This window comes from Schistocerca piceifrons, chromosome 9 (assembly GCF_021461385.2).
Source record: "Schistocerca piceifrons isolate TAMUIC-IGC-003096 chromosome 9, iqSchPice1.1, whole genome shotgun sequence".
NCBI classification, from domain to species: Eukaryota; Metazoa; Arthropoda; class Insecta; order Orthoptera; family Acrididae; genus Schistocerca; species Schistocerca piceifrons.
The window spans coordinates 166599917-166622390 of NC_060146.1; the positions used below are offsets into that span (position 1 = coordinate 166599917).

At 38.4% G+C, this 22474-nt stretch overlaps 1 protein-coding gene across 3 annotated transcripts in view; it reads right to left on the reverse strand.

Annotated features, from left to right (window-relative positions):
• LOC124717103 overlaps positions 1-22474 on the reverse strand; it is a 70019-nt gene that overhangs the window by 39442 nt on the left and 8103 nt on the right. For all 3 annotated transcript variants that reach the window (XM_047243812.1, XM_047243814.1, XM_047243813.1), the window contains 2 exons: positions 7970-8055; positions 4218-4325 (listed from right to left, as the gene is read on the reverse strand). In XM_047243812.1, coding sequence (XP_047099768.1) covers positions 4218-4325; positions 7970-8055 — 194 coding nt within the window. The remainder of the gene's footprint in view (positions 1-4217; positions 4326-7969; positions 8056-22474) is intronic.

The window sequence follows — 22474 nt, forward strand, 5'->3', positions numbered from 1 at the left end:
CTATGTATTTGTACAATGGGAAGAAATACAAGAAGTCTATGGCAGTGTCTTGAAGGAAAGGGACAACATTTGTCAGAAGATTAAAGGCACTCGATCTTTTCATTGTTTTGTACCCCATTCACACAATTTACTGAAGTGTAAGATCACATCAATTTCGCCTGATAGTGAACTTCAACAGTGTGGAAAACTTGTACAACTGGTTCTTCAAAATAAAGACATAGTGGCTTGTCTTTACGATGAACAGTGGTGGATTGGAGAAGTTGATAATATTGACTGTCAAAACCAAGATGTACATGTTATATTTTATCACCATCCAGGACCAAGGACATCTTTTAAAAAAATTGAGAAGGATCAAGTTTGGATGCCACTTAAAAATGTACTAATGAAGCTGTCTCCCATGGAATTTACAACTGTGACTGGGTGAACTTATAATCTAACACCCAAACTGAGTGAATAAATTTCTCAAATGTTCAATGAGAAATGTACTAAAAACAAATAACAAGAGAACAATATAATGTAATTAGTAGGCTTATTTTCAATAAAAAAGTAAGTAATCCTAGATATGATTAAATTATATACTGTAACTGATGTATTTTATTCCATAAGCCTAGATATCGCAGATGTTAGAAAACGTATTTTTTACTTGTGTTTGTAATTTTTTTCCATAACTTCCAATTTAATCTCAAAGCTGAAATTTATACTGAAGTTTGATATCATAAAGGTCTATTAACTGTGAAATTTTCAGATTTTTATTTGGACCCATAACAAAGATATTGCAGGCCACAAAATGGAAAAACTAAAAAATCCATTTTTTAAAATAGTGTATTTTTAAAATGCAAACTGCTCATCACTGATACTCTATAAAAAGTAACTATACTATGTAGTGTAATAGCAGAAAAAATATTAAAGCTGAGAAATTAATCTTTCTTTGGGAAACTACTGTTCAAAAAATGAGTTTTTTTAATTTGTGGCTGATAACTTTGAACTATTAAAATACATTAAAGAATACACTGAGCTAAGTGATAACGATGTTAATTTGTAGCCCAGTGTGTGTTTAACTAAACGCATTTTATCCGGAAGGCTTAGGACAATCCACTACTGAACAATTGTAAAAAATGTAGATTCTTGCAAATACGAAAAAACGCATGCAGCCTGGAACAAATACAGCTGCCATTTCAAAATAATAAGCAATAAATTAAAAAAAAAATACTTTTGTGGTTACTAAACATTGCGGAATGCATCCAGCAAATATAAATTTTTTCTGAGATGGTCAAGTAACCAATACCAACTATTTTTTTCTTGGACCACTTGATATGTATTGACCCTATAATGTCGTCCTCTACCATTTTTTTCAACTTCTTACTGGAGTGCCTCCTCCTGTGCTTGTGGTATTCTGTAGGGTTGCGAACATATCAAACTACGTTCCACTTTCGCTGGCAGTTTAAGTTTTTACCTTATACTATCTGGACAATTTGTCTCCTGGCAATAGGAAAACTTCCCTGTACAATTACTAACTCAAATATTCTCCTTGAGGATACTTATTCTCACTTTCAATTATGGCTCATTTTTACTGACATTCTTCACTCTGAACAATTTTCGCAACAGTGCCCATTCTTGAACTGCTTCAACTACTAACTGTGGGCATTCTACTGACACACATCTGCAGTGTTCAGCACAATTCTTAAGGCATTCTACCAATTCTACTTTTACTAATGCCTCATATGGATATATATCCTTTGTGATCTCATTTCGGAACGATAGACTCTCTCACTCTGTTAGCCTCTAGTTTTATTCAGCACACCTGGTCTTCTCATGGTACTGTTGTTAGTATTGAAAGAATTTGCTTACACTCCTTTTGCTTATCTCTGGCAATCCCTGTTGCCCGCCTCTGCTGTATTTCGACAGTTAATGACTTTCTGTCCGTACTCACTCTCACCTTTCCATGTGTTTCTTACTTTGCACTTAATCCTTTCTCAAAAGGGCCTTCTCTTTCTGTTGAAGTTACTGTACAAAGCTCACCCTGTGACTCTGTCTTCATCTCTTGATGCACCTTTTGCTATTTCCTTGAAAAGGTCTTAGCCCACCAGCCTGTTAAATGGAAGAACTACACCACCTTCAATCACGAGGAAGCAATGCCTCACTTGGATTCCACTTCTCATTCATAATCAAAGAGTTAGTGTTCTCTGTCCTTGCAGTCATATTAGTGATTCCCCAAATCCTAATACACTTGGCTGCTTTACATCATCTGTGATTTCTCAAACTAGGCTTCTCTGCACTCCACTATCCACGAGAAACCTCAGGCGATTATTAATGCCTTCCTGACAGTCCAGTTGTGTAAACTCATTTTTGTTTTCACAGTCAACTGTTAATATCTTTCCAGGTAACTGCTTTCTAACGCTCTTACTTAGTTTTCCTGGCTTTCACTTTCCCTATGCGCAGTCTGTGCATGGAAAGTGCACTCTGTGCAGTCTCTCACATAATGACCAATTCATTTGCATTTAAAGCATGTTATGGATTTAGGCTGCACACACAGGCCTCTATGACTTAGCTATTTACATTGTGATCATCTGACTATTCAAGATGTTTTCATTTCCTGGCATTTTACTGATACAACCAGCCTAACTTTTCCTATTCTTTTAGCTGTGCGACAGTCTCATGTGATATGGCATGGCTTCCTGCAACTGAAGCACTCTGTGGGCTCCTTTACGTTTCGCGGCACTGTACCACTGCCTTGGGTGAGCGTCTGTTCTCTGACCAAGGCTATCTGCCTCTCCACTATCATAGTGATGTCTGTAACCTCTGCTAACATTAACTGCTCACCACACGCTCACACTGTGGTCTTTATCCTGTCTTCTAACTCTCCTTCTTGCATGGTACTTCTGATAGCTTCCCTGAAGTTGCATTCCATTGGTCCCAACCTTGAGCCCCACTGTTCTACGCTTTCCCCACATTCTTCCCCACTTGCAAACATCTGACCAGCAAGGAAGTAAAGTGTCCTTTTGCTGGCATATTTAACTACTAACATGGCATGCACATCTCACCGAGTAATTTTCGAGCCTATAACCAGCTACCTGCTGCATGCTGAATCCACTATCTTAGTTTTAACAAATTTCGAAGGGGTATCACATTGCTCTGAGACAATAAATTCAAACACAAATTGCAATTTGCTCAATAACATAAAATGCCTGAAAAGTAGTGAAGCAAGTTTCAACTATAATTTAAAATCATTTCTCCTGGACAACTCCTCCTAACAATTAACATTCAGTTAATGCAGATGAGTAGGAAAAAAACCTGCAACATTTGGACACAGCATTAGTAGTGTCCTGCTTAACACAGTCATGTCACTTCAATACCTGGCTGTAATGTTAAAAAGCAATAAGAAATGAAACGAGCATGTGAGGATTGGGGCGGGAAGGGCTAATGGTCGACTACGGTTTATTGGCACAATTCTACAAAAGTGTGGTTCATCTGTACAGAAGACTGCATATAGGACATTAGTGTGACCTATTCTTGAGTTCAGCTCAAGTGTTTAGGATCTGTACCAGGATGGATTAAAGGAAGATATCAAAACAATCCAAAGGCGGACTGCTAGATTTGTTACCGTCAGGTTCGAACAACACGCCAATGTTGCAGAGATGCTTCGGGAACTCAAATGGAAATCCCTATACGTAAGGCAATGTTCTTTTTGAGAAACACAGTTGAGAATACTTAGAGAACCGGCATTTGAAGCTGACTGCTGAACACTTGATTCCAACATACACTGCGCATAAGGACCATGAAGATAAGATATGAGAAATTAGGCATATACACAGATCATATATGGGACATGTAACTAACTAATGAACATTCAACAATAAACAAAGAGCTCTGTACAAAACACAGTAACTAAAGGGCTCGGTGGAAAAAAAATGCTAATCCTCCATTTAGTGAAGTTTACTCTGCCTACGTTACCTGTTGTATTTTCAAATGCACCAGATGCTGATAATGCGTAGCTCCATATATATAGCTAAAAAGAGCGTTCATATTTTTGAATAGCAAGCATTAACCTGAAATTCATTCTTATGGATTAGCACTTTCTTTTACTGACCTCCTAAGTTATTACATGGGGTGAAATGAAAATGATTTGAGTGCAAACACATATGCTATTTTCATTCTCGGAATTATTTACAGGTAAGATACAAAATAAAGAAAATCAGCAGCTTTTAATATATACTTACAATCTATCAGTTTCGATGTCCCATGGCTTCTTTGGATACCATGGTGAATATTCAAAATTGTAATTTTCAAGTAAGTCATTCTGTGTCCTTACTGGTGGCCATTTAGGTCTGTAAATATATTAAAGTGTGTTACTGACAACAAACTGTGAGACATTGGAAGAGTATTCTTCCTATAGTGAAGAACATTGTCATATTTACATTCTCAACAAACAGTTAACAATGAATCAAAAGCCCTGTATACTTTCCCCGAAAAATGTCATATTCAGAATAGTGATTAACTTAAAATACCAAGACAGGTGAAATTAAAGAACTGGTAAGTTTGTGAAGTTAACACATTTTAGATTTCTGCACTTTTAACAACAAAATATATCGACAGGTAGAGGGTATAGCTACAGGCAACAGTCTGGCTGGCATTACTGCATTTTCTGAAATGTGTACCACATCCTAAAAACTAATTTACTTAAAAAAGCAAAAAGAACAAGTCCCAAAACTATCATGATATAACCATTTTGCAAGTCAAAAGTAAACATACATAGCGCGACATATGTGACAACTGAATGGTCTTTATGCAAAACAAATTTAAAACTTGCATTCAATGTAAAATTGTCGAGAAAGTTAGTATAAATCAATTTCAAAATTTTTAACAAACAGACGAGAAAACAGCCTAATAAAAATGTGTAATAAACTGAAGGGAAACACTAGAGATTGGAATGTATACAATAAGTAATGAACGGTACTGGGTGCAAGTGTTACTCTTAGATGAAAAGGTTGGCACAGGAGAGCAAGCTGAGGTGATAAAAAAAAATACCCAGAAATTTTTTTACTTTCGACCTGGAAATGGCATAAAAGTTCTTCACAGGCAACAATACGATGATCTCTCTTAATTCAGCAGACAATCAACGTCGCATCTGTCTTGGAGACACTTCACTGAATTGCAGTATGTCATGGGCAATCTTGTGTGCTGAACCAACACCAATATTCAAAACAGTGGCTACTTCATTTGCAGTAAGGCACCTGTTTCCTTCACAAGCTCTTTAACTGCAATAATGTTTCTGTTCATCATTATGTCATGTGTCTGGGTCAGAAGTTTTTAAATTTCCTGTAGCACTTGCACACTTTTTGCTGGGGCACACATAAACCCTCATACTGTGCTTTCATCCTGTGATGCATTCCCACAGGTTTAACAGCTGCACTTCTAAAGTAATGTATCATAGATCATTGCTCCACTGCAATGCAAGGCGAGAATGGGACGGCCATCTTTGCACTGACAACTTTTCTGCACTGCAACAATGTTCTGTCAACTTTGATGATTTGTCCAAACAGAAGGATCACACCAGCCAAAAGATAAAGCAATAGTACAAGTTCTAGTAATTTTATTGCAATTTTAACATTTTCATTTCAATTATCCTTGTATTTTGATGCAATTTATTGACGTTTGCTTACACTTCCATCGGAACCACAGATCTAGAAGTGTCCAACCACATATGCTGACAACTGGTCCAAAAGAACTTACTGTCTCTTGATTTTGAATTATTACAGTTAAATACAACACTCATCACATTCTTTGGACACATCCTTAGAATGGACCAGTGGATGTTGACACGTTACATAATAAGAGTTTGTTGTGTACAAGAGAACCATGGTACACTGGATCCAGTGGAGAGGGGTCTGAAAGAAATGGTAGTACAAGAAGCATGTTTACAACACGTGATTTTCAAATCGAAAATTCAGGGTGCCATATGTTTCCAGACAAAATAAGTTGAGGATGAAAATATCATGGACAGAAGTGTGAAGAAGGTTACAAAATATAAGAATGACACATCAGATTACCAGATTCAACAAAATACTGCCTGACATCTAACAGCTCAGAGTCACCATAAATTCACACTTGCTCAGTGTAAAGTTGCACACGGAGTCATACAAGTGACTATGTTGTTGTTGTTGTTGTTGTCTTCAGTCCAGAGACTGGTTTGATGCAGCTATCCATGCTACCCTATCCTGTGCAAGGTTCTTCACCTCCCAGTACCTACTGCAACCTACATCCTTCTGAATCTGTTTAGTGTATTCACCTCTTGGTCTCCCTCCACAATTTTTACCCTCCATGCTGCCCTCCAATACTGGGGACATAAGTGAATGTTCAATTAAAATTTCAACGAAATCTGTGATGATCAAGCAGGGAGGCAAAGGTTAGTTGCTGACATGAAATGATCCACCTGATTTCGATATATATTTACTACTCAACTTGGAGATATGAAAATTTGTGCCGGATGGGGACTCAAATCCAGATTTCTCCCTTATCGCCAGCAGTCATCTTAACCACTTCAGCTACCAGTGCATGCATTGCATGCATGCACGGGTAGTAGGTCTCTACATCATACAGCTGATGTCAAGGAATTCTCCACTAGCAAATTAATTTCCAAACAAAAATGTGTCTGTGTGTGTGCCATAAATAAGAAGTTATGGAAAAAGAAATAAAACACCTTTGGCAAAAGACTACAGATTCACATGTATACTGCAGAGTTATTTAAAATCTAATAGTTTCAATCTGTGGCTGAGGGTTATTTTTCTGTCTGTCAACAACAAGTGGTTATGAAAGGACAGTGAACTAATTGGTCATATTAGAGGGTCTGAAACATTTACATTGTACGTCTTATAAAGTATTATGTTTTGTCAGGGTTGTACTGAAATATGATATTTATAAAATTAAGTTTTATACAGAGAAAAACTTTTAAATGAAGACAAATGTGTTTATTTAATTAATAAATAACTTAATAAAACAAGAAGAAGAAGAAGAATGGGAGTCTTATAATTGAGGCACTGACAGCAATGTTGATGACAGCAGGTAAGATTAATTTGAAGATAGGTAAGGTTGGGGTGCAACTCAGAGCAGATGATGGCTCCCCATGGCTCACCTGCACTGCCACACACCTTAAACTTCAGTGGGTCTACGGACTTCGTAGTTTGTACTGTGAACACAAAGTGTTGTTAGTGGCTGGCACTGATGAAATATTCATTACCGCTGAAAACTTTATTACTGTCACTTTACAGTCATTAACTGACTTGCGTGTACTCCTTAGTGCACTATGAATACCGAATTTCACTTTGATATCCTGTTTTATATGTTTGATTGTCATACAAATTGGCTGTGAAAGAAATTTAAACCATAATATCATGTGTTTACTTATGTATTTGAAAATAATAAATATCTTTCAATTACTTTCCCTCAAGAAACAGAACTGAGTTGGAGTTCCATCTGCATATCCAGTTTCGACACTCAATAGCAAAAATTGTGTGTTAAAGGCAGAAACTCCAAAAAATGTTACAAATTTCCAACTATAGTTTCCCATAAATAACTAATAACTTCTGAAAAAAACACACATTTCAGCCACCCTGCAGGTACCAGCAGGCACCTACGAGACCAGTACTGCAAGCGTTGAGCTTCGCAGCTACGCTTCTACTGTTTGAGAGGCTAAGACACTGTGCTTAGGTCTTTCTCCTGCTTTCATTCTATAGTCATTAATTATACTAACACAAGAACACCACACAATCACTTGTCACAGCCACCCACCTGATGCAAAAATACTTTCGGGTGGAAACTGCCACCAGCAATTACCTTCCATGTCATGAAATTCCTACTCCACATCAACTGTAAAATGAATTAGTATAGGTCTAATGTGTGACGTGTAATCTCTGATATTGGGGAGATTCATACGGTAGGTGAATAATGCATTCTGAAAAAGAATTAGACTTACTTCTCTGATTCAGGTGTGGATGCTGTGAAAGAGCCATCAGTTTGCACTTTCTCTTCTTTTGGTTTTGTTTGTCCACTGACTGAATGCTGTAAAAAAAATACTAACTGTTAGTTTTAAATGGTTTATACAGAACCTTAAATATTGTAACTTTTACAGACAGGAAGTGCAGCATCTATTTCATAACAAATAGCTGTAACACACAGTGTGTCCCAGGAGGAATGGTCAATATTCAGGGGTATGACAAAAACGATCATTTGAAGCAAGGAAGTCTGGTCAACATGGGCTCTAAAACATGTATCTTAAAGAGTTATGAGCACTTCTTATCGCTCTTAAGGTTTGCATTTTAGTGCCCATGTTTACAAGACTTCTTTGGTTGAATGATCATTCACGTCATATCCCAGAATCCCAGACTGTGGCTGTGTTTTTCGATTTGGAGAAAGCCTACAATACCTGCTGGAGGACTGGTATCCTCTGCACACTCTACACGTGGGGCTTCCATGGCTGCATGCCTTGTTTCGATGAGGAATGCATGGAGGAGGGAAGCTGCAAGCAGTTGTTGTGCTTGAGAATCAGACGTAGTCTCTACGAACAAAGTTCCATTTCGTGAACAAGAGCAGGATTTCACAGGGCTGGCCACACCTTTGTGAATACAAACAGATTTACCGTAGCAACTGACACCATCTTCAGTACATGAAACCACGAGGAACCGTGGTGCAGCTGGAAGAGTATTTGAATCTTTAGCCTCATTACGCTTATGTTTAGTAGACATTGATTCTGAAGAAGATGATAGGCTCATTGCAAGAAATCCCCCAAGATTGCCTGCATCTCCGATGGTGCACTCCTTCCTACTGCGGGGCCCCCCCTCAGGAGGAGGCACACGCACCTTAGGTGATTGTTCACACCTCAGATCACACCTCCCAATCATCTGACACAGGGACCAATCAGCAATTTAGGAAGGTAGCAGCTCAGGCAATCACTGTCCCTGGGCTTGGCCTTTACCAGGGTATGTGCAAACCCTACCTGTTAACCTGGGGCTGAGAATAACATGTTACCCAGTAAACTGTTATATGTCAGATGCATGGGCTGGCCTTCAGGAGTGCACAGGGAGCAAGAAGAAAAAGAGGAACCTCAAACGCCAAAGCGAAGGAAGAATAGGAGAAGGGGAACGAAAAAAGAACAAAGGAATAAAGGACAGTGGAGAGATTGTTCTAATATCAGTGACTGAATATGCAGTAGGCATTTGCACATGTTTCCCCAGAGAGGGGAAAGAATATCAGGAGGACAGATACGTAGCACAGAAGGGAAGAGCTCCTGGTGTGTGTGTGTGTGTGTGTGTGTGTGTGTGTGTGTGAGAGAGAGAGAGAGAGAGAGAGAGAGAGAGAGAGAGAGAGTGTGTTCTTAGTAATAAAGGCAATGGAAGATTTGTAAAGGTTTAAGTGAAAACGTTTACTAACTTTTTAAAATAGGGAGTGGGCATATTATCCCATCCCTTATTTTAAATGGTGTATTATACATTCTAGCACTAAGTCTTTAAAAAGTATTTTTTATAAATGCCCAGATTTCGGGCATTTAAAACTGCTTTTGCGAATTCCCCGGGCAAATGCTCATTTATAAATGCCCGGTCCACATCACTACTCATACCCTGTCTCCTGTGTAGAAAATACAGAATCTGGCATTAATCGTCCACTTGACTGTGAGTGGCGTGTCAATAGTAGATCTAGGTGTGCCGAACATAGTGGATGAGCACTATGGAGGACACAGGATGTTGTACTGATCCCCCCTAACCAACAAGCTTGAGGTGCTATCTTTCACTGAAACTGAGCCAGTGGGACTGACTTCTCCGGTTTCAGGGAAACATGTTTTGTCCGGTGTCAGGAGGAGGCAAACCCAAAAGGGTAGGGATTCATTAATCGTCGGCAGTTCAAACGACGGTGAATTATGGTCCCCCTTAGTGAAATGATAGCAAGACACAGGAAATGACACCAGGTGCACCCATTGTGTGCACCAGGGGGCCTCATTCAACATGTTTAAGAGGCATTGAGGGAACAGGGTGCAATGAACTGCAGTTTGTGGTGCACACTGAAACAAATGATGTTTGTCATCTGGGCTTCGAGGTCATTCTTGGGTCATTCCAGTGACTGGCAGAGCAGGTTGAGAAGACCAGCCTAGCGTGTGGCGTTTCAACAAAGTTCACAATTTGCAAGATTGACCAGAACTGATTGTGGCCCTCTGGTTCCGAGTCGAGTGGAATGACTGAACCAAAGACTTCAAAAGTTCTGTGACAAGCTAGGCTGCAAATTTCTAGACTTGTGCCACAGGGTTGAAAACTGTAGAGTCCCCCTAAACAGGTCAGGTGTGAACTTCATATCAGAGGCTGTTACTCATGTAGCTGACCGTGTGTTGGGTCCACATGAGTTTTTTTTTAAAAAATAGGTGAGTCTCCATCCAATCTAGATAACAATAGCTGTAGGAAACCTACAAATATCAGTGTAAGATCAAAGGAAATGCCATCCACAGGTGAGAGTATTACGATCCTAGCAGTAAACTGTTGAAGCATTCAAAACAAAGTGCCAGTGTTTGAAGTGCTCATGAAAAGCAGTGAAGCTCACATAATACTAGGTACAGAAAGCTGGTTGAAATCTGAAATTTATGGTAGTGAGATTTTTGGGGAAAAATCAAGAGTATATCAAAAGGATAGGCAAATGGGGAATGGAGGTGGTGTATTTGTCACGGCAGACAAGAAACTCAAACTACCAAGGTAGAAATTAAAGCTGCATGTGACAGTTTGGGGAAGATTCAGTATCAGGGATGGGCATAAAATAACAACTGGATGTTACCAAAAACGTTAAAGAAAACCTCAGTTCACTTGTAAACAAGTTCCCCAATTGTACTGTAATCATCGGTGGAGACTTTAATCGTCCAACAATAAATTGGGAAAATGACCATTTTGGTAGCTGTGGGTATGATAAAGACATCGAGCAAAACTGTAGTAAATGCCTTCTCTGAAAGCTACATAGAACAGATAGTTAGGAACTGCACCCATGATGGAAGCATATTGGAGCTAGTGCCACCAAATAGCCCTGACGTCTGCGGATGTCCACATCGAAACTGGAATCAGTGACCATGATGCGGTTGTGGCAACAAAGGGACAACTAAAATAAGCAGAAAGATATATAAACTCAGTAAACTAGATAAAAAAAACTGGCAGTGTCATTTCTCAATAAGACACGCGAGATTTCAGAACAGGGAAGGAGCATGTAGAGGAACCATGGCTCAAGTTTAAAAGAATAGTTGACCACACACTGTACCCAGTAAACCAGTCCATAATGAGAGGGAACTTCCATGGTACACAGTCACTGCAAAGAAACGGCTAAAAACAGATTATACTGTATAATATGTGTACAACAGAGTGTAGGGCTATAGATAGAGAGATGCTGAATGAAACACGTTTGGCTGTCAAGAGAGCAATATAATCCCTTCAATGACTACCGTAGCAGAATATTGTCACAGAATCCAAAGAAATTCTGATCATATGTAAAGGCTGTTAGTAGCACCAGAGTTAATGTTCAGTCCCTAGCGAATAAGACAAGAGCTGAAACTGAGGACAGCAAAGCAAAAGCTGATATGCTTAACTCTATTTTCAAATGCTCCTTTAGCAAGGAAAACCCAGGAGAATTGCCCCAATTTAATCCTTGTACCATTGAAATGATGATGGAAAAGTAAGTATTAGTGTCAGTGGCATTGAGAAACAGCTGAAATTGTTAAAACTGAACAAAGCTTCACAGCGTAATGGAATCCAACAGATTCTATACTGAGTTGGCAGCTGAGTTAGCCCCTCTTCTAATTAAAATATATGTTACATCCCTCAAACAAAATCCTGTGCCCAGTTCATGGAAAAAGGCACAGGTCACACCCATCTAAAAGAAGGGTAGTACAAGTGATTCACAAAACTACCATCCAATATCCTTGACACTGATTTGTTGTAGAATCTTAGAACATACTCTTGAGCTCAAACATAATGAGGTATCTTGAACAGAATGACATCCTCAATGCCAACCAGCATGGATTCCAAAAACACTGATCATATGAAACCCAACTCGTACTTCTCTCATATGACACACTGAAAGTTTTGGATCAAGGGAATCAGGAAGATGCTGCATTTCTTATTTTCCAAAAACCATTTGACTCAGTACCACACAAACACTTCTTGTCAAAAGTACAATCATATGGAGCATCAAGTGAAATTTATGGCTGGATTGAGGACTTCTTGGTAGGACGGACAGAACATGTTAGGCTGGATGCAGAGTCATCGTCAGATGTAGAAGTTACTTCGTGTGTGCACCAGGGATGTGTGTTGGGGGCTCTTGCTGTTCATGTTGTATATTAATGACCTTGTAGAGAATATTAATAGTAACCTCAGACTTTCTGCAGAGCGTGCAGTTATCTATAATGAAGTACTACATGAGAGAAGCTGCATAAATATTCTGTCACATCTTGATAAGATTTCAAAGTGGTGCAGAGATTGGCAACTTGCTTTAAATGTTCAGAAACATAAAATTTTGCATTTCACATAGGCCAAACTCGTGCAAATATCTGCGTGTAACACTTTGTTAGGATATGAAATGGAAAGATCACAAAGGTTCAGTCATGGATAAAGCAGGTGGTAGACTTCAGTTTATTGGTAGAGTGCTGGGGAAGTGCAATCAGTCTACAAATGAGACTGCTTACAGATCACTCGTGCAACAGTTCTAGAATATTGCTCAAGTGTGTGCAGAGATAGGTGCAGAGATTGGCAACTTGCTTTAAATGTTCAGAAACATAAAATTTTGCATTTCACATAGGCCAAACTCGTGCAAATATCTGCGTGTAACACTTTGTCAGGATATGAAATGGAAAGATCACAAAGGTTCAGTCATGGATAAAGCAGGTGGTAGACTTCAGTTTATTGGTAGAGTGCTGGGGAAGTGCAATCAGTCTACAAATGAGACTGCTTACAGATCACTCATGCAACAGTTCTAGAATATTGCTCAAGTGTGTGCAGAGATAGGTGCAGAGATTGGCAACTTGCTTTAAATGTTCAGAAACATAAAATTTTGCATTTCACATAGGCCAAACTCGTGCAAATATCTGCGTGTAACACTTTGTCAGGATATGAAATGGAAAGATCACAAAGGTTCAGTCATGGATAAAGCAGGTGGTAGACTTCAGTTTATTGGTAGAGTGCTGGGGAAGTGCAATCAGTCTACAAATGAGACTGCTTACAGATCACTCGTGCAACAGTTCTAGAATATTGCTCAAGTGTGTGCAGAGATAGGTGCAGAGATTGGCAACTTGCTTTAAATGTTCAGAAACATAAAATTTTGCATTTCACATAGGCCAAACTCGTGCAAATATCTGCGTGTAACACTTTGTCAGGATATGAAATGGAAAGATCACAAAGGTTCAGTCATGGATAAAGCAGGTGGTAGACTTCAGTTTATTGGTAGAGTGCTGGGGAAGTGCAATCAGTCTACAAATGAGACTGCTTACAGATCACTCATGCAACAGTTCTAGAATATTGCTCAAGTGTAATCTACCCTGAGAAAGTCTATTAACAAAGTTTCAAGAATAGGCTGTAAATCTATGAGTATACTAGAACCCCATATGTATCACTCACAAAGGGATCTTGAGGATAAGATTAGAATAATTACTGCAGGCACTGGGACATTCAATCAATCCTCCTGTGCTCCATACATGAATGGAACAAGAATAAACCCTAACAACTGGTACAAAGGGACATACCCTACGCCGCTTCAAACCTATATTGTGCATAAAATCTTCGTGTGTTTGCCAGTAGCCTTTACAAGCCGCCCAAACCTCAAAATTCTAATATACATTATTTGTTCACATGTGTTTCTTTCCCCCATTTTATATTTTGTGGAGATACTGATTTTACTCACTCTTGTTACTCTACATTTTTCACTATACAATGACCCATGCAAGCATCTCTCGTCACATACATTTATCACAGCATGTTTACATGTTAACTTTATTACTATATGTATGATTATGTGTTTATGGCCTTATAATAGTTTTAACGTAAGTTAGAATACTTTACTTTACAATTGCATCCTGCAACATTCTTTACTTTTTACTGTACTCACACTCCTCCCTCCACTTTCCTCAATGCATTTCCACTTAAGGGGAGTTGGAACAGTAAAAATTTTTTTTTCACATTTTTGGATTTTTATTTCATTACAAAATTTGCAGTTTCCTGAATAAAATGATATCTATATCACTCACATGGGAAGTATTTTATTTTAATTTTTAAATATAATCTACACCGGTTGAAAATGTTAAAATTTTTAGGTGTATTACTTCAAGATCTAATAAAATTGGTAATGTTTTATATAGAAGGTTGTGGATTGCTGTGTTATAAAGGTTAAATTATGTGTTTGTATTGGCAGCACTGTCAAGAACAGTATCGTATTGTTTCGTAGTATAAACTCGACACGCAGGTCGCCGAAGTGGCGTCAAATCGAAAGTCCTGCACCAGGCGAACGGTCTACCCGACGGGAGGCCCTAGCCACACGACATTTCATTTATAGTATAAACATACATTGTATGTCAAAGTGCTAAAGTTTTCTAGAGGAAAAATGACGAACAGATTGGTAAATTTCTCAAAAAGTACAGTATGATGCCAAAATGAAGTGTTTTTATGAAACATGGGTTTCACAGTAATAGATATTCGAATAAAGGGAAACACTGTGTTCAACATATGGGGTGTGAAGTTACGGACAATGAAATAGAGGCAAACTCGTCATTATCTAGAGAAACACCCATTAGTGCTTCAAAGATTAAAATCGTTGTGATGCACAGTTTTCTCAAAACGAAAGTGATGTAAATGGTACATTAGGTTATATCCTGATAGATTTTCACATCCTAACAAGGGTGTAAAGTGAATGTGTTGTAGTGCCCCCAGAATTTTACAAAAGTCTGGAGACACTTGTTTTCCAGCCGTTTCGAACACGCGTTATTTTAAAGCAGGGCGTAAGGATGAGCATGAGATACTGCACCCATTTATTGTTTGTGCAGGTGAAACTGGAAGGGAGATAATTTGACGGCACCGGCAAGTGTTCAGCGCGACCTGCCAAGAATAAGCAAATACGGCCCAGAAGCTCCGTGGCCGGCTGCAAAGAGTAATGTGTTAAAAAACAAATGGAGAGACTCGAAATAGTGACTGTTTATTAGACGTTGAACTGCTTTTGAGACTACATGGACTGGACGTGGATAGTCAGCCACGATGAAAGCTTATGTATTAATTGTGTTCAAAAATGTGTAATTAACTGATTCTGGGTGCCTGGTAATGTGTGGGCTTATGTTATAAAGTTTAGTTGTTTTTCTTGTACAAAGTGGAAATTAATATGTTCTGGTGCATTGAATGATATTTCAAGAGTAGCATATTTTTTTAAAAAAAAGAAGAGAGAGCGAGAGAGTGAAAATTTCCCCTTCCTAGTAGTGAAATCTTCGGAGAAACATCCGGTGCTAGCAGAAGACATCGGCGCTGCAAGAAAGCAGAACCAGCATTCTTCAACAAGTAAGTCCACGAAAAAGTTTAAGCTGTATAGAGAGAGCTTAATATTACACCGGGCCACCGCAAGAACGTGGCGACTGTGACAGGACCTGAGAAAGAAGGGGAAATATTAAAGAAGAAGCTAAGGACAGAGAGAGAGAGAGAGAGAGAGAGAGAGAGAGAGAGAGAGAGAGAGAGTTGGGAGTTGCCATAGCAACCGATAACAGCAAGGCTGAAGAGCGATTCAACGATACTAATCCAGAAATATCATGTTGATAAATGGTGAAATGATTAAGGGAATCAAGAAAATCGCACAACGCTGCAGTTAGTCTCAAATCGCCAATGCCGCTGTCTACAAACACTGACGCCGCCGTACACCAATGCCGACGTTGCATCACACCAACGAAGACGCAGCCGTCCACAAAAGCCGACGCTGTTGTCCACCTACGCCGGCGCCGCCGTCCATCGACGCTGACGCTGCCGTACACCGACGCCAGGTGAGATACTACTGACCTTTGATTGTTTGTGAAGTGTGGGGGGTTGTGGAAATAAGCGAGTGTACTTTTAATGATGACTAGATTAAAGGCAAAACAAAACACAATGGAAAAAGAACATCAATCCATGGAGTCTGTTGGGGCTATGGGAATTGAAAAATAGGGGCCAGATTTAGGCGAATTAATGAGGTTTATAAAAGCACAGTTTGAATAACAGAACACAAAACAGGATGAACTGAAGACAGAATTAAACTCTAAGTTAGATTTGCAAAACACAAAACTAGAGGCTCAAGTTAATATCCTAAGTAATCAGATGTAAGAATGGAAAAAAAAAATTGAAAAAAGAATTGTCCGATGTAATGTTACATTTGATGTGGTCGAACGAGAATTAACTACACTAAAAACCAATGTCCAGAAACAAGATAAGTTGCTCCCCCTAGTACAGGCGCAAATTTCAGGGGTCAAATCACGGGTGGAAACCGTAGAACAGAACTTCAAAGAAAAGTTAATGACTGCAGAGCTTATAAATTTGAATGGCTTAGAAAAACAAGTAGAAGAATTAATAGGATGAAAGGTTGAAGGGAAACTAAGTGTTGATATCTCTTCGCCTATAGTAACTTCTGATTTAGATAACACCAAGAAAGACTTAGAAACTTTGAAGAAAGAATTCAAGCTTATGCAGGAGAAACTAGAGAAACACAGTTTCCCAAAATATTATATTAAATAAGGACGTGATAACTGATTTGCAATGGGGATCAAATTCAGGCTTGTCGAGACAGTTTCCTAAATTCAAACCAGACGGGGAGGTAGACCCCACCCATTTCTTAAAATGGTTTAACCAAGCCATACCTAAAAGTTGGGAGGATGCTAAAAAATAGAGTTTCTGGTAGGTTATTTGGAGAGTGAAGCTTCAGAATGGGGCACAGTAAATATTGAAAACTTCACATCCTGTGAAGATTTTCAGAGAAAGTTTAAGGAAAAATACTGGTCTTCAAGTGCACAAAAACCCTATATTTAGTAGATTCTGTGACAGGAAAGGAAAAGGGAATGTATAATGTTAAGGATATAAAACGATATGTACAAAACCCCCAGCGATGTTGACATTCTGTGTCAACGGGAGGAGTGACGTCCACCGGTACCCAAGCAGGGTTCAGTGATACTTCCACATTAGTTTTCCTACACTGAACTCCCTTCAAATCTTCGACTATCCTGTAATCTATTTATAGCTCTTAAGCTATCCTATCATATTATTATTAAAAGAGACCAATTATGACTACACGATTGACTAATTTAAGGAGTCATAATAAACAGTAACCTCTAAGCATGAGATAAAACTAACAGGGTAACATTCTAACAGGAGATATAATATGATGGTACTGTTTAGGAAGAATGATACCTAGATGACATAAACTGAACATGTGTATGAAATATAGAGTGAAGTGACTAACTGAAAAACTATTTGATTATAGTGTATATAATTTCTATTTTTATAGAACGTTTTATATTTTTTGTAAAGTGTGATGTGATTGGGGAGGGTTTATATCTAATTTTGAAAGGGGTGGGTAGCATAGGCACAAACACGACCTACACACCACGCCCTTCATACAACCCTCGCAAACAAGTGTGACTGGTTCATCATCATTTGCCGTTCCATAGGAGTTGCTAAGATCTTTTCTTTAAAGGACTTCTCAGGTGATGGTGAGAATTCCGTTCTGTAAGAGACGCTGAACATCATACCTCCTCCGGCTTCTTACTTAAGTACCAGCGAAGTGGGGATCCTGGAGAAGGGGGTTGGGAAGGGTTTCCTGTCTTTGGGGCTGTCTTCTTTCTTTCTTCGATCTTAGCAACCAATTCTTTTATTTCCTTTCTTAATTCTCTTAAGAGTACCAATCTATCTTTCCCTCTGTCCACGTTCATATACTTCTATCGCTGAAGTCCTCCTCTTTTCCATGATTTCTATAAATCTTCAACTAAGAACCTTAGTGGGCCGAAGAATCAGGACGCACGATCACACTTCCACACTCAAACAATTAAATAGAAAGACGCAGACAAGTAATACACAGGGAGATGTAACAACCGTCACAGATAAGGGGGGGAAGTAGTGCTCAGGAAGGGCTCGAGCACATGTGCAAAGTAATGACAGTTGCACATCTCAAGTGAAATGGTATAGTAAGCTTAAGCTAAAGGAACAAGGGGGGGACGAAGTGTATATCCGCCTGTGTTCATAGCTATAATAGCACAAAGTAATATGAATGGAGATAAAAAGAAATACATATTAAACCAGAGGTATCGAGTCAAATAAGTTTCTGATGAATAATAGGATTGTGCAGACCGAATAGCCCAAAGAAAAGAAATAAAGTTACAACCATGGATGAAACATATTTAGTTATTAAGGCTATATAAGTGAGCTGTAAGCAATGAACAAGCGAAGAATTTAAGCAGGTAGGCTGAAGGACTCAGGAGGAGGAAAGGAGAGGTAGATAGAAATTTTACCAGGAAATTTTAAATAAAATAGTGTGCAGAGGCAAGACTATCAATCATTGTTAGAGAAGATAGGGAGGGCACATCCGATATAGATTAAATAAGAGAAAGAGAGAATAAGAGAAAGAGAGGCAGTTAGGCAGACCCAGAGGAGGCTGACCTACACCGTGCGGGCAGGGGCACCAAAAAGGGGATTGACCTGTACCATAGTTTAGTATAAATGAAAGGGGCATACTTACCCAAGGATGAGCAACAAGATGTTTTCATAGTATCAACCCTTATGTAGATTGGAACCCAAAGGGAAAGGGTGGTATAGTGACCTGAGATTGTAGTGGAAAGTTTCTCCTGGTAAATTTGAATTCTACAATTTTTTAAACAGAAAAGACGAGTCCTGCGTGAGGAGATAAAAAAAGAGAAAACCCCCAGTACAACTAATTTTTTTCAGACCCAGAAAACCTGTGGTTATCATTGCAACAGCTTCTAAAAACAAAAAAAAACAAAAAACAAAAAAAACAAAAAACAAAAAAAAACAAAAAACAAAAAAAAACAAAAAACAAAAAAAAAAAACAAAAAAAAACTAAAGACTCTACTCAGAATAATGCCTGAACTTTGAAACTGGCTAAGGGGAGGGATTTATTTTGAGTCGATCCTGGAAGCAAGAGTAGATAAATGTATTGGAAATAGCTAATACTTGCTGTACTATTAGTTTATCATACTACTATGTCTATGAAAGATATTACCAACAGCTTAAGGGGCTCCGGAAAGGCTCAAAATCATGAAAAGTTCAATTTTTACTTTTTTGCGTTTTCTGAATCTGCAGACTATTACCTTTTAATAGATATATAATTTATTCAATTCCGAAGACTACAACTATTTTTAATTTTTTTTTTTGAAATGTGTTCTACATGGGCGTGACCCACTGTGGCGCTGTTAAACTGCTGTCAAATGGTGTTATTATTAACATCCGTGTTCATCAGGTACATTTTAGTGATGTGAGATAAAGTATGTGTTGTGGCTAACCTGTGATGGTTCAATATATATCGCTGGTGTGATTGTCGATTGTTTCATGTTTATTTACTCTGTTGTTATCTCGAAAATATTCGTAATTAATTCTGTTTCTTGAGTCTCTGTTTTGTTGAAGTATAGTAATGAGTAAAAGTAAAGTTATTAGAAATCCTCTGAAGGCTTTTAAGAAAAGGAGAAATGTTGGAAAGCCAAAGGTATGTGTTATTACTGTAAACAATAAAGACGATAACCAAGTGAGTGAACCTAACCTCTCAAGTACACCTGCCCATAGCAGTCAAAGTGGGAAAGAAAATACTTCACAGAAGAAGCTTGGTTCAATGAGTGAAAACTATGAATGTTTTATGGGCGAATCGGATGTGAATGAAATATTTGATATGTCGGTTCTCAAAGGAATTTTTTCAAACTGTGTAAGATGTATTCATTGTAGTGAAGTTGGTCTGGAACTCTCCATAATAAAGCACGTAGGACTTGCTAGTAAAATACAACTGAAATGTGATAAGTGTTCATATATGACCACCTTTTGGAACAGTGTTGCAGTAACTGCAACTGAAGAAAATGGTAGCAAAATCTACGAACACAACAACGAGCGATGCTTGCTTTAGACAAGGAACGCCTTCGGGCTGCAGACAGGGCTGTAAAGAGTCTAGAAATACAAGCAAGAGTAAACAGGAGGAGGAACAAGAGGAAGCTGGAGGAGGAGTTTGCAGAGGATGAAGATAATCCATCCTATGGACCTGGAATGCACTAAAAAGTTAATCCATTCTTTGTCGCTCGATTCCCAAAACTTTTATTTTCTCAGACTAATTACATGTTTTCTAAGGATCTTCCAAACATATTTGTTTCAAACTTTCAGTAAATGTTACACAGTACCTTCTGCATAATTTAACACAGCCTTTTTCCAAAAAACTGTATATTTTTGAATATATAAATAAAAAATTGCAAAAAAATGTTGCGAATTTTCATTACAATTGAAAAAAATCATCTTTAATAACTGAACTAAAATTTTGTAAAATCCCTGTGTTAAGTTGTAGCCCATATTCCAATAAATAATCTGTAAAAAGTTCAACTTCCTACATCAAATACTTTGTGAGTAAAGATGTAATTTATAAGCGTTATTTTAACTTTGCAAGTATAGGGCGTTCCGGAGCCCCTTAATGAAATACCGGAGATGGAAGAGAGTTTTTGTACTTAATGTTTTTATGTAGCACAAAGTAACAATACAAGTGTTAAGAAAAAAATTATTAAAATATATGCTGTGTGCAAAATAATGAGTATTCAAGCTAAGGGGAGGGATATGTAGTGCCCCCCGAATTTTATGAAAGTCTGGAGACACTTGTATTCCAGCCATTCCGAACACGCGTTATTTTAAAGCACGGCGTAAGGATGAGCATGAGATACAGCACCCATTTATTGTTTGTGCAGGTGAAACTGGAAGGGAGATTATTTGACGGCACCGGCAAGTGTTCAGCGCAACCTGCCAAGAATAAGCAAATACGGCCCAGAAGCTCCGTGGCCGGCTGCAAAGAGTAATGTAGCATTGTATTGTTAAAAAACAAATGGAGAGACTCGAAATAGTGACTGTTTATTAGACGTTGAACTGCTTTTGAGAGTACGTGGACTGGACGTGGATAGTCAGCCACGATAAAAGCTTATGTATTAATTGTGTTCAAAAACGTGTAATTAACTGATTCTGGGTGCCTGGTAATGTGTGGGCTTACGTCAAAAAGTTTAGTTGTTTTTTTGTACGAAGTGGAAATAAATATGTTCTGGTGCATTGAATGATATTTCAAGAGTAGCGTATTTTTTAAAGAAGAAGAGAGAGAGAGAGAGAGAGAGAGAGAGAGAGAGAGAGAGAGAGAGAGAGAGAGCGAGAGAGTGAAAATTTCCTCTTTCTAGAAGTGAAATCTTCGGAGAAGCGTCTGGTGCTAGCAGAAGACATCAGCGCTGAAAGAAAGCAGAACCAGCATTCTTCAACAAGTAAGTCCACAAAAAAGTTTAAGCTGTATAGAGAGAGCTTAACATTACACCGGGCCACTGCAGTGTGTTTTGTGAACTACGTACAGGGCCAGTTAGTTTACAAAAAGACAGTGAGGTATCAAATGGACAAGCAGGAAACTTATTACTAATTGTGCCAGTTGTAAATATACTCATTCAGTTTGGAGTTCTAATAAGTGTTAAGACAATTGTTTTGAAGTAAATGTTGGGTGGTTTTATGGATTGAGAGCTATTGGCAAAGGACACTCTGCAGCAGGAACAATGTGTGCCGTGACGAATATGCCACGCCCACCTTGTAGAATCGACAAGGATGCAGGATAATGTCCTGTAAAAGTTTCATGTCAGTGGCTACAGTGGTTCCTGAAATACAGTGCTGCCAAGTCACTAAATTTAACATTGTTGGGCTAGGATGTTCCAACTCCCCTTAACAGCTTTTTATGCTGCAAATGTACACCGATCTTGGCACATATGCCACCTGCCTTGTTTTCCTGATGCTCACACTCTCCATTTCCCGTCAGTCGGCAAGAGGCACATAACAAGATGTGACATTTTATTTGATAGGTTTCATTTCTGGACTTTAACTACTCTTACTTGTCAAGCCCTGACCATATGGGCCACTATATTTCATAATGTGCACTGACAGCATATTTTCCTTGGACTAATGTCAGTTTGTTTCATTACTTGGTGTTTTTCCAATGTGAAATTCTGTAAGTACATTCTACTTTTTATGCTTTCAGTTATATTTTATGATATATGTGACATTCCCAACCCTTTGTGGGGGTCCAGTCTCTGTATGACACTCATTTTTGAGATCTAAGTTTCTGGGTTTGTAGCTATTGCTGTTACATTTGCTCCAGCTTACACATTTTTCTGAAGATGACGTGTTTACATCTATCGAAACCATAGTAAAAGGTTGCATAAAGCCATCTTGTTTTAAAAAAGCATTTGATTTTTTTT